Consider the following 13,850-nt stretch of genomic DNA (forward strand, 5'->3'; position numbering starts at 1 on the left):
GAACTTAGATCTCAACAGCTTTATAAATATTCATTTGATTGATGTTCAAGTACACCTAAAATAGATTCATAACTTCTCTACACTTACATTACAAAAAGCAAACCCAATAGGTAGAGTTCAAGATTCGGTTGCATTTCTTTTTTCTTTTTAGACTGAAGGTGAATAGTCAAAGTATTGCGTTCAAAAATTTCCTTCAGTGGTTATGTTATTTAAAATATAATTTGTTTCATTATATATGTTTTCACTTAAAAAAAATTTTTTTTTAGTTGTTGATAGACCTTTATGTATTTATTTTTATATGTGGTGCTGGGAATTGAACCCAGTGCCTCACATATGCCAGGCAGGTGTGCTACTGCTGAGCCATAGCCCCAGCCCCTAGGTTTTCACTTTTAGCATTTCTTTTTTTTGCATGGTTACTGATAATTTTATTTTTTGCTTATGTTAAATATTAAAAATAGCTTCAAAGACAAGAATATCCAAAGGTATATAAAGACTTTGTCATTCTTGTTTTATTATTGTGAGATTTCATTCCATTTTGTTTCTGGTTTGTTCTTGTCTCTTTTTACATAAGTAAGCATATATATTTTGCTAGTTTCTTTGCATGAGCATTTTATTAGACTCTTAAAGGGTTGGCAAGAGTGTAAATAGCTGAACTTTTTATAGAGTATGTCACTGGGGGATAAAATTAACTTTGCAGTTTTACTGTGAAAGAGTCGTTACTTTGAAATGGAATTTTAATAAAATATGTGTATTTAGTATATCGGTTCTAAATACATATATTAGTGTATATGAAAATAATTAGTATTATTCTTAATTGGTTGCACTAACAATACCTATATCTGTTATTGAAAAATGTAGGGAAGGAAATATCAAAATTTTGAATAAGATTTTGTGAAACTATAGAAATTAATGTTATTCATTCATAGTCACGGAAATTTATTTTTTGATAATTTATTTTAACCTGAAACAAACGCTTGGTACTTTTCTTATTTCTACATTTTGACATCATGCTATGTTGAATATTTCTAAAAATATTCTTGAGTTTATAATATATTGGTAATACTAGTATTTAAATGTCCCTAGTAGTCTTAGTTCCACAGCAGGTATTTTAAATGACTTGAAAAGGATGATACTATAGGAACATGTTAAAGAACTTTAGCAAAATCATGTAAAGGAAAGAAAGAAAGAAACAATACAAGGGGGGTCAGAGACAACAATATGTAAGAAAAAACATAGAAAATTTATCTCACCAGAAACAGCACCTCTTCTCAGTCTCAGACAAGTACTGCCTCCAGAAAAGCCAATTCAAGCGTTGGGAAGTGGCAGGATCGATATGGGAGGGCCGAATCACCTGATCTAAGGTAAGGCTATTTTTAAACATTGGATACTCCCTGATGTTTAGATCATCAGTGTTGTTTTGTCTCATTAGTAAGATAAGAAATTTTGATTAGTCTACCATATTTTTACCCCCCGTATTATGCTTTTTTAGAGTATAGTTAAGGGTTTTTTAGTTACCTTATTAATGAAGACCTAGCATGTATCTTGCCACTCATCCTTCTGGCTTTTTATAATACAAAATAAATTGTATTAAACCACACTAAAGGGTCTTCAGTAAATATTTTACTCTCCCCCTTGTTGCAGGTTATCTCTTCTTTTTCATATAATATCCTGTTAAAATATTCCCAGGTGCTTTTTACCACCTATGGAGTAAAATATAACCTTTGAGACAGTATTTAGAGCCTGTAAAATTTGACTCCACTTAAATCTTTTCAATTTGTACACCCAACAATAGTGTATAAATCTCTTATTCCATTAAGTGGGTCTACTGTCTGTCCTGGTATGTACTATTTTCCTTATTGTTATGCTTTGATGACTTACCTCCATAGAATTTTGGTTTGTTTTCTAAATTTTATATTTACAGAGCATACAATCTTAGAAATTATCATTTCTCTGAGCCTGTGAAATAGAAGTATAACTTTATTCCTAAGGGATATAATGAGAAGCAACTGTGTTAGTATGTGAAAATGCGTTACCAATATTAACCAGCCTGGGAGATTATGCTTCAATGCCTGAAATGGGATAAAGACCAAGATAGCTTCCAAATATAACCATAGAAGTTTTAAATAACTGTGGTATTGTAAGGGTATTTGTTTTTGTTACAAATTTTTAGACTTTCTTTCTATACAACTTATATTTTAAAGTAATTTTTGTATCTTATGATGATGGCTTTGAATTAAATAGAGTTTCATAACACCTTAAAATAAGCAAAGGGAAGAAACAGTTTGACTTCTTAGATTTCTTTTTCTATGTAGTCTTAATTATATATTTCCCATGAGTTCTAAGAATTTCTAGTCAATTTACTTTAATAGAATTTCCTGTTAGGAGAGAATAAGCTTAGACATTGTCAAAAGTAGGTATTCCTTTCAGTAAAAAATAATTTGTCTCTATAAAGAATATTAAAACTACAGTTTAGTAACTAATACAGATAAAAATGTGTTATCTGTGCTTTCAGTGTAGTGTTACCTGTGTTGCTTTAGCAGGTTAAAGAATGAAAATTTATATATCTTATTTTAACAGTACTTTTTTTCATATGTATTGTATACTAGAAATGAAAAATGTCCAGAGCTGTTTTAAGGAAAGAAAACTTTAACAAATGTGGACATGAACTTTTTCACACTTGTCATCTCTATGGAATCCAAAGTGTTAAATACTCACTAATATAATTTCTCTGTTACTAACTTTATTTAGTGCATGGAGAAATACTTGGAATTGTCTTTAAAGTGATCAGTAACATCAATAGCCCATTTAATTAGACAATAAGAATTTTAATTATAAAATTATTATGCTATTGATAATGAGCCATCTTTGTATATAAAGAATAAAATTTTCTTAACAGTTGTCTTATGGCTAAGTATTGGATTTGGATCTTAGATGTAGTTTTGTCAGTAACTCCCTGTGTGAATTAAGTAGAGTTTCTAAAGTCTCTATTTCTTCATTACCACTGTGTAAAATATTGGGGCTAGACTATGTAATCTGGAAAGCTTCTTCCTTTGGTCCTGAAATTTTCTTATTTTCTGGTTAGTTCCTGATTTATGATGAAATAGAAGATCTTGGGAATTAGGGAATTTGCCCCAATCACAGGTAGTTAAGCAGCAAACCCTGGGTTAGAATCCCTTCACTGTAGGCAAGTTATCCTTTGTAGACGAAGTGTCATAGAAATACATTGAATCCATTATTTTTTAATTTTAAAGTTTATATTTTTTTGTACTTAGAATTTTAAAATTTTTGTTTCATTTTTTATATAATATTTTATTTCTTGAAACAACATGGCTGGTTTATGGGAGAATATTGGTTCTCCCACCTGAAAATGATGCATCTCAGTGCTTACTCTATGTAAGCTTCCTCCACACACCCTTCTCCCCCTTTAAAAAAAAAACAAAACTTTGGAAACAAACCTCTCCATTCTGACTTTGTGATTATCTTGGGAAATATATGTAATAGGAAAGTAAATACTGAATTTTCAGTGCATTTTTTTGTATTTTTGAAAATTCCAAAATCCCTAGGTAAGAGCTCTTTTTAAGCATTGTATAAGTGTGTGCATATGTATGTAGAGTGTGTACACTGTATGTGTATACACACACACTTAATGTTAAAATAGAAAGCTAGATTTCAGCTTTTGTTTTTTTCTGTTTTGTTTTATTTGTGTATGTGTTGTGTTTTTTTGGTGGGGGGATACCAGGGAATTGAACCCAGGGGTGCTTAACCCCTGAGCCCCAGCTCAGCCCCCCACCCCCTTTTTAATTTCATTTTATATTTTTTAGCTGTAGTTGGACACTTGCCTTTATTTATTTTTATGTGGTGCTGAGGATTGAACCCAGGGCCTCACATGTGCTAAGCAAGTGTTGTGCCACAGAGCTCTGTTCCTAGACCCCCTTTTTATTTTTTATTTTGAAACCAGGTCTTCCTAAGTTGCTTGAGGTCTTGCCATATTGCTGAAGGTGGCCTTGAACCTGACATCCTCCTGCCTTAGCCTCCAGAGTTACAGGAGTGCACCACTATCCCCAGCTCAGCTCTTATAATTAATGTAATTGAGAAATGTGGACTTTGAGGCATTGCTTAAATCTGAAGGTTGAAATTCTTTTAATGAGCTACTATATTTGAAGCCTTGGACTTCTTACCTCACACTAATAACTCTTAATTTGCGTAACAATGTTTTTTCAAACATTTTAAATAGTATTCTTTAAGCTAATTTGGTATCTATAACAATGGCATTTTATTAAGTTTGCTTCATAAATTCAAATTTGTAACACTTAGAAAACCAATTAGAAGATTGGAGCACTTTTAGTAAACAGAAGATTAAAATTCATATATTACTCATTCATTGATTGTTGGCTATAACCTGCCCTAATCTCCAGTTTATTTCTTGTTTCCATTTTATAGTATCAAATTCTTTTAGATAATGAATTTCAAATTCTGGTTTTTTTTTTAAACGCTTATGTTCCTGTATCAGAATACTTTTTACCTGATTGAGATTCTTCAATGAGGATTGGTAAAATTGCTTTTCAGTGTTGAATCATTAATATATTAAAACCTGCTTATACCTTGTATAATAAACAAGCACAAAACTTGTAATAAAACTGGATGTTTAATGCACATTATGTCTAAAAAATCACTTCTTCATCTGTTCTTAAATACCTATTTTACGTGTCAATGAGACAGACCTTAGTGTATTTGAGCACTCTGCATGCTTCTATAATTTATAGCTTATGAGATTTTATGTGATTGGATGTATGAAGGCCTTTGTTATTTTATAAAAAGTTTCCTGGAGAGCTGTGATTTTCCTTGTCAGTGATAAATTTAAAGGCGTGAATTTAAGCATAAATATTGCAGGTAGAACTTTATTGCAAGCTCTGTACAAAAATGAATCAACTTTATTGCATTAATGAACACTTTTATGCACTCCAGTGAGTCATTTTGAACATATTTCATCTTTAAGCATTCAAGGCCTTTTGTTTTGTTGTAAATAAAGCTTAAAAAGTAACTTAATATTTCACTAATTCAGGTCCCAGAAAATTAGCGTGGAAATTATTGGTTTTTGGAAGAAGGGGAAGGGCATACTGAGTTGGGAAAGGCATACTGTAGAGGGGTATATGGAACCTGAAACATGGTACTGCAATTTTAGTATGCAAAAGAGCCTTTTGGCTCATCATAAAAATGAAGTTAATTGAATTTATGCCTCATTTGCAATGTTTTTCTTTATGGCTGAGTAATACTCCATTGTGTATAAATACCATGTTTTCTTGTTCGTTCCTCTGTCAAAGGTAACAGGTTGGTTCCATTACTTGGCTATTGTGAATTGTGCTGTTGTAAACATGGACGTGATTGCATCCCTGTAGTATGCTGATTTTAGATCTTTTGGATATATACTGAGGAGTGGGTACTGTGGATAGAACCTGGGACCTGCTATCACTGAGCTACATTCCCATCCCTTTTTAGTTTTTATTTTGATACAGGGTCCACTTAGTTCCCTGGCTGGTAAGGAATTTTTGATCCTGCTGCCTCAGCCTCCTAGGTTGCTAAGATTATAGACATATGATACCACACCTGTAGATCACAGGTTTTATCCATATCTTTTAAAATTGGTGCTAAGAGGAAATAAATCACACCTCCTTGAAGATGTTTTAAATTCTGTGATTTGTATTTTGGATGTATGTTATTTTTCTAGTTAGGATTTTTGTTTAATAAATCCATCTGAACACTAGAAAATATTAAATTTTCTTTACAAAAGTATGTAATGAGTTTCACCTTATGTTAATTAATAGGCCTTGATAGTATGACTCTATTGAGCAGTAAAGCATTAAATATTAATTTTCAACAACTAAATTTTTTCAAGAGGAAAATCAAATGTCTGTTGGTCTTTTCTTTGAACATGTTCTTTATGTTGTAATCTGTAGTCTTCACTTTGACTGTTTGTTGGAATTACTTGGGAGACCTTATAAAAGTATTGATACTTAGACCTTAAAAAAATATTGACACTTGTTTTAAATAGTGTGATGTGCACTCTGGGCATCATGGTTCTTTCTTTCTTTTTTTTTTTTTTTCTTCTCCATATTTTATTGGTGCATTATAGTTGTACATAATGATGAGCTTTGCTGTTACATATTTGTACATACACACAATATAACAATATAATTTGGCCAGTATCACCCCGAGCACTCCCCTCGAATCAATACTTCCTACCCTTTAATTCCTTTCATCCTCAAATCTCCCTTTGTTTTCCATGAGATCTGCTCCCAGTTTTCTTTTCCTTTTCTTCCCCAGCTTATGTATATCGGAGAAAACATAAGTCCCTTGACTTCTGGGTTTGACTTACTTCGCTTAGCATAGTCGTCTCTAGTTCCATCCATTTTCCTACAGATGACATAATTTCATTTTTCTTATGGCTAATAAAATACACACCATATTTTCTTTATTCATTCATCAGTTGATACACACCTAGTCTGGTTCCATAGTGTTGCTATTGTGAATTGTGTTGCCATAAACATGGGTATGCATGTATCACTATAGTATGATGGATGACTTTAATTCTTTAGGATAAATACTGAAGAGTGGTATAGTTGGGACTTAATTATGGTGGCCCCATGCCTAGTCTCTTGAGAAACCTCCATACTGATTTCCATAGTGGTGGTACTAATTTACAATGCCACTAACAGTGTAAAAAGTGTTCCTTTTTCTCCTCATCCTTTCAGCATTTATTATTATTTCTATTCTTGATGACTACCATTCTGATTGGTGTGAGATGAAATCTCAGGGTAGTATTAATTTGCATTTTCCTGATTGCTAATGATGTTGAACTTTTTCCCATATATTTGTTGGCCATTTGTATTTCTTCATTTGAAAAGTGTCTTTTTAATTCATTTTGGGCATAAGGATTCTTAAAAGCTCCCCAGATGAATGATTCTGATGTACAGGCAAATTGAGAATCATTTTAATGTGAAGACTTAATTCTGGCTGGGCATAAAAATTAAGATCAAATGCTGGCTGGGCATTTTGGATTTTGAAGTAAAATGATAGATTTAGCTATAATGAACTGACGTTTGCATGGCATTTTATAGCCTCATTGTGTTCTTTATGGGCTTTTCATTTAATTTATATTCTCTGCCTCTTTGGAAAGTCTTTTGGTTCGTAACCATTATCAGGTGAATTACGCTGCTGTAAGCAGGGTGCTAAATAATATATTTGCCCAAAAGAAATCCTACACATAAAAATATTTTCCCCAATTCAGGCTTTTCCCTCCATTTAAAATGTCCTTGCTTCTCAATGTCTAAATCCATCCTATTTGTCTTTCAAGGTTCATTTCTTTCCTACAGTAGCTTAAAAAGATGTTACACTGATTTCTGTGCAGAACTGTACAGCCATATCTTTAAATACATGATCTGATTTAGACATCATGCCAATTGCATCTGTCTTGGGAATATGAAAATACCACATTCTAGTTTTTCCCCTAAAGAATAGACCTCTGTACTGTCTGCCACTCAATTCTTATTAGAAGCTCTATTATGAGAAAAATAGATTTCCAGAAGAATATGCGATTCATCCTTTCTTTTAAAATAGTGATTCTGAACTTTTCCTTAAAGTAATAACCTTTTTGAAATTTTGCTGCAAACCATGGTCTCTTGTTTGAAATTTACATACATACACATGCATTTATTTAGGTTCAGGGCCTCTTGATTCTTCTTAGAGAACCATGTGTGCTAGTTAGGAACACTTGCTATCAAAAACATAGTAAGTCCTTAGATAAGCCTGACCATTCAGAGGAATAAATACTCAGACCACATTGTTCTGCTTGCTTTTATTTTAATTGCTTCTTATTGTTATGCTTTGTATAGATAGCATTGAGGAACATTTTGAGAAATAGCTCCGAGATTTACTTTTGTTTTGTTGTAATGTTGGAAACTTCGGAGCTTTTCAGAGAATGGAGTTACAGTCCATTAGTGGGTTATGAAATCAATTTGGTGGTTCTTCCAATATATTGTTTATTTTGCTTTTTTCCTCTTATATATAAATATTAACATTAAATTAGAGTTGATTTTAATATTTTTTCTTTATGGTAAGCATTATCTCGTGAAACTTTTTCTTTAGGTTTTATGTACTATCATTATGTTCTGAATAGCCATGCAAAATGTATTTCTCATTATGTTTTTAAAAACTCTTCAACTCTCATACTTTGTCTTAAGTGGACTCAAAGACCAAAGTTTTTCTCCTTATTATCATCTACATGGGAATAATAATATTTATTATGAGGAATAAACATATATAAAACCCTTATAGAACAGTGTTTGTCTAATAGAGTAAGTGCTTAATAAATACTGCTATTACCAGCAAAAGCAACTTCAGAGGAAATGATTTTTTATCTTATGTACATTAAAGATTTTTATATCAATGATGTTCTTTGCTTTGATTGCTAAAAATAAGTAGCTCAGAATTCAAATTATGGCAAAAGATTAGCAATTAACCTCTTTACTATCTTTGCTTGGCCCCAAGTTTTCTATTAAAAGTTTTTTGTTGCATCTCTGCAAGCAGCCCTTAAACTTTTTTTGAGACATCAGAATCATCAAAATATGATATTTTAATTTAATTCCATTATAATTTTAGAGATATTTTCATATTCATCTGTTCCATGAAGCAAGGTAGAAACTCTTGTGAACTTTCATTACCTGTTTAAACCGTAGACTTAACTTGGATATCCAATGTAGTTAGTTTCTGTCTTAAGATTTTACTAGATGGTTGAGTTCAATTTAGAGAAGAGAATTGTTATAGTGGCATTAGCTATCTAGCTTATTGAACAAGTTTGCAGACCCCAGTTCAACCTTTAGTACATCTTAAGTTATAGATTTCCTCATATTGAAGCTCTACTAAATGTTTTTATGCAATGAAATAAAAAGCTGTCCTTCAAGAACTTTCATAGAGGGCTGGTTATATACCTCAGTGGTAGAAGTCTTGTCTAGCATGCCCAGGATTGAATCCCTAGCACTAGGAAGGGGGAGAAAACGTTCATGGGATAATACAGCTCAATATTGTTTTCCAAAGTATAACATCATAATAACATCAAATTTTCAAATTATTTGTGTTAAATATTATTTGCTTTTGGTAACTTAAGTATATGCTGTGTACCTGTCATAAGACATTTGCAAGTAAATTTCATTTATCATTAATTAAAGGTAAATCTGTGAATGGTAAAAAATGCCTGTGCAAAGAGGTCTTAATGAAAATGTAGGAAATTGGAATTTTCTGAACTTCTCTGTAGGAATATACACTTTTTAAGAATGCTTTCTTAGTTGTATCCTTTTAGAAATAGTATCTGCCGTTTTGAATTTTTAGTAATCAGGCTATTTAAAGCTGGTGGGGGGAAGCGAATTTCTCTGACCATATTTAAGACAAATTTTAAGATGAATATTCTTGTGTGTTCCAGGTTTTTTGAAAACCTAAGGCCCTTAAAGATCGGTGGTAAAAGACAGCTAATTGAAGTCTTTCCCTTTAACAGAAAAGTTAAGAGTCTTATGTCTAGATTTGATTTTTATTGCTTTTAACAACTTGGGAAATTCCAATCTAAATTGTAAATGTAAACACAGTTGGGAGAATTTGGTCTTGACAGAAATAAATTTAAACATGGAAAGGGGACAAATTCTGCAATTGGGAACAGGAAAGAATAGGAAATGAAATAGTATAGTGAATATACAAATTTTGACAATGAAATCTAGGTATCAACAATAAATGATGAAGGAAATCCTGGCTCACTGCATACCTGTATCCGGTAGGATGTTAGAATCTGAGAAGTACATGTATCAGAGCAGATGGTGTGTACTTTGATGGGAAGTTGTGGCAGGCATAGAGTTTTAATTTAAGTTTTAGGATAAAAATTGGAGAACTTTTTTTTTTTTTTTATCTTGGAGGTGCTTAGAATTTTCCTATATGTGAATGTTAGGATGGTTCCCCAGTTATATTGGAGCATATAAGTTAAGTGAACTCACTCTTGGCTTTTAAGACCATAAGGGAACCTAGGAAGTTAGGGATCCAGGCATAAAATTAGAAAGACTATAAACTTTTATTTAAGATTGTAGAGAAGGGAAAAAATTGGCAGGAGATGGTATTGACTATGTATTTGGTATTTCAGGTGTCATTATATACTTGTAGTAATAGGGGTGTCTTTATTTTTATGAGTAAAAAAATTATTTGTATAGCTAAACTGTGAAACCAACCTAGATGCCCTTCAGTAGATGAATGGATAAAGAAAATGTGGTGTGTGTGTGTGTGTATACACACACACATATATACACACACAATGGAATATTACTCTGCATTAAAAGAGAATAAAACCATGGCATTTGCAGGTAAATGAATGGAGTTGTAGAATGTAATGCTAAATGAAGTAAGCCAATCCCAAAAAACCAAATACCAAATGATTTCTCTGATATAAGTATGCTGATTCATAATAGGGATGAGAGGGACAACATGGGAGGAATAGATGAGCTCTAGATAGGGCAAAGGGCAAGGGAGCAGGCATTGGGGTAGGAAAGGCAGTGGAATGCGATAGACATCATTACTCTAAGTACATATATGAAGATCCAAATGGTGTTTTTATGTTGTGTACAACCATAGATATAAAAAATTATGCTATATATATTTAATATGACTTGAAATGCATTCTGCTGTCATATATAACAAATTAGAATAAATTTTTAAAAAATTATTTGTGGAGTGTGTTAAGGTTCACTTGAGATAGACTTTTGCTGATCCATTATTTCCAGAAGAGTTTTAAATTTCTCAAATGGGAATTATTTTACTAGAAGGTAATATAGCTCAAAGGAAAGGGTCTTAGGCATTGAGATCTGAAAGATTTCAGGTTTGAAAATTACTTTTGCCATTTAATTATTACTTGGTGACTTCACTCTCAGCCCCAACTTTATCATATCTAACTGTACAATAATTTTTTAAGTTGAGGATTTTTGTGAGGTTTTGGTGTAACAGGTTAGGCATTCAGCAAATAATAGCTGTTGTTCATTATTAATCATTTTAGGAAGCCAACCTGGTAACTGTGGAAGGGTCTATGGTATTTTAATTGCTTCACTTTTCCTAAAATGTTTTAAAGGTGGAATTGTTTAGAACTGAATGATGAAAGAGAAATTCCTCTACTTTGTACTCACTTCTCATTGCCTATTCCTGCAAGTAATTTCTGTGTCTTCTTAGACATATATACTTTTAAAAAAATTTGTTCAAATTAGTTATACATGACAGTAGAAAGCATTTTGACACATTATACATAAATGGAGTATAACTTCTCATTCTTCTGGTTTTACATGATGTAGAATTATACTGGTCATGTAGTTATATGTGCACATAAGCATATATACTTTTATGGAGTCGTTCCTCAACTATACAATAGCTTTTAACATTTTATTTTTAAAAATTTAACTTACTAGGTTTTCCTATTAAATCGACAGCATTGTTTTGTGGTAGACTATTTTCTCATATACTCATTTATTTAAATTTCAAAGGGATTGTAAATAGAACTAAAAATAGGGCGGACTTTTTAAATATTTGAATTTTTCTATCTAAAAGCAAATTGTCAGTAGTGAAAAACTGGTTTTCTAATGCTTGAATATATTATTATGGATAATGCCTGTTGTATTGAAATGAGCATTATTTCTTTTTAAACCTTTTTAAGGGAACTTTAAAAGTTGGTGTTAATGGAATTAAGATATTTGTTCAACACATTTTAATTAAATATGTCTAGCATTTGCTATCTGATTCAGTTTCTTGAACATGAAACAGGTGGAGACTTAAAAGATAGAAGAAAAGCTATACAAGTACTTAAAATATAACATTATGGTCATTGCTGGATATTGAGAGCTAATTCAGTGAAATTCTTTCACTGTTTTTATTTTAAAAATGTATTGCAAAAGGTTTTAGTTTTATTTTTCACTTAATATTTTGATTATTTTTCAAACATATATAATTAGGAGAAACTGAGTTGATCTAATTTTTATGTTACAGGAGATTACCTGGAGCAATTGATGTTATTGGTCAGACTATAACTATTAGCCGAGTAGAGGGAAGGCGACGGGCAAATGAAAACAGCAACATACAGGTTTAGTATTTGAAGATCAATTATATTTTAACTGAGGGAGTATAACTGTATAATAATTTATTTAATGAATATTCATAATACTGTGCTATGTGTTCGGTGCTTTACATTCTAGAAAGAGATTGAAATGTGGAACTACTCACCCTTATAATTATTACAAAAGCTTTTCCATTTAGAATTTATAATCTGTGGGTCTTTCTTAGTAAGGTTTTTCTTTTTCTTTATTATAAACAGCATATATTCCTGATTAAAATTTTGGGAAAAAATCAATAATTCTATTACCTAAATTATGTCACATTTCACATTCTGGCACAGCTCTTCCTTATTGCTAAGCAAAATTAGGATGTTATTATGATTACATTTTCGCATGTATTTTTTCATCTAAAATTATTTGTATTTTCCCAATATTAATCTTAAAAATATGAGTTAAGATATTTTTATGAAAGCTTTATTGTATGTGCCATAATTAATTTCATATGATATTTCTGGGGAAGCAGAGTTTCTTTGTTTCCAAGTGGAAGAGTGAAATGAAGTGAGTTATGAGTAAATTGACTAGTAATGTTAGAACTTCAGTAATAGACTGCCAGTTGTTCAGCTTGGCTGTGCTTTTTTCATTATTTGTTGGGTTCTTTTCAATACCTTAAAAAATGTCAAAAGTGTTTTGAATTTTAATCTCCAATTAATTATGTAAAATATTCTTTTTAGTATTCTTAAATGTAATTATTTCTGAAATGGAAAGTAGCCTCTTTTTCCTTCTTCTATTAAAATGCCATGACTTCTAAAAATAATTCTGTATGTTTTAAGAAATGTAAGTTATGAGTGTAAGCCTTACAAAAATTACTATATTTCAAAATACAAAAACTTAACAAAAGAGATTATATGTTAAATGATATGCTTTAGTTAACCAAGATTCAAGAAGTGTAAATTCTGTTTAAAAAATAACATTAAAAAAAATTGCTATTTTCCAAACCTATTTGAACTTGAGAAAATCCTTTAGGCAACTTGTTAAAAGTCCAAATTTCTAGGTGCCATTTTGCTTGCCGTTGTATTTCAGTAAGTTTGGAGTGCTTCTGTTGGTGCATGACTCATAGCTGTTCCCACAGATTAGCATTTTGCCAACACTGCTTCATTTTTCAGGAATGAACTTTAGTTTAAATTCATAGGGCTTACATGAAAAAGTAGTGTACATGTATTACTGTCTGTTACTTGCAACCCGTTGATGGATGCTTTGCTTTGCAACCCGGTGATGATGATAGGCCCTGATATGGTGAATTTCTAACCTGCTGCCATGTTAATTTCTCAGGGCTAGTATCTGTATCTGAATGATTATGTTTCCTTAATTTGAATCTTTTAACTTTGGTTGGATAACAAATATACTTGCTACTTTGTATTTACAAGGTACTTGTTTCTTGTTTGGAATGTTTTTATTGTTTCTTTTTCTTTCTTTCTTTCTTTTTTTGTAGATAAACATAATACCTTTATTTATTTATTTTGTGTGGTGCTGAGGATCAAACCCAGTGCCTCAAAAGTGCTAGGCAAAGCTCTCCACCACTGAGCCACAACCCCAGCCCCATTAATTGTTTCTTATTAAAAATTTCTTTGGTGCCAGGCATGGTGATGCATGTCTGTAATTCCACTGGCTTTGGAGGCTGAGACAGAAGGATCCAGAATTCAAAGCCAGCCTCAGCAATGGTGAGGCTCTTGC

At 31.7% G+C, this 13,850-nt stretch overlaps 1 protein-coding gene across 16 annotated transcripts in view; it reads left to right on the plus strand.

Annotated features, from left to right (window-relative positions):
- Nucleotides 1–13,850, plus strand: part of Fip1l1 (factor interacting with PAPOLA and CPSF1) — a 70,998-nt gene that overhangs the window by 24,866 nt on the left and 32,282 nt on the right. For 8 of the 16 annotated variants that reach the window (XM_076864619.2, XM_076864621.2, XM_076864620.2 and 5 more), the window contains 2 exons: nucleotides 1,254–1,361; nucleotides 12,055–12,148. In XM_076864619.2, the coding sequence (XP_076720734.1) occupies nucleotides 1,254–1,361; nucleotides 12,055–12,148 (202 nt within the window). The remainder of the gene's footprint in view (nucleotides 1–1,253; nucleotides 1,362–12,054; nucleotides 12,149–13,850) is intronic. The other 8 variants (XM_076864626.2, XM_076864628.2, XM_076864631.2 and 5 more) reach the window with 1 other exon arrangement.

This window comes from Callospermophilus lateralis, chromosome 8 (assembly GCF_048772815.1).
Source record: "Callospermophilus lateralis isolate mCalLat2 chromosome 8, mCalLat2.hap1, whole genome shotgun sequence".
Taxonomy (NCBI): domain Eukaryota; kingdom Metazoa; phylum Chordata; class Mammalia; order Rodentia; family Sciuridae; genus Callospermophilus; species Callospermophilus lateralis.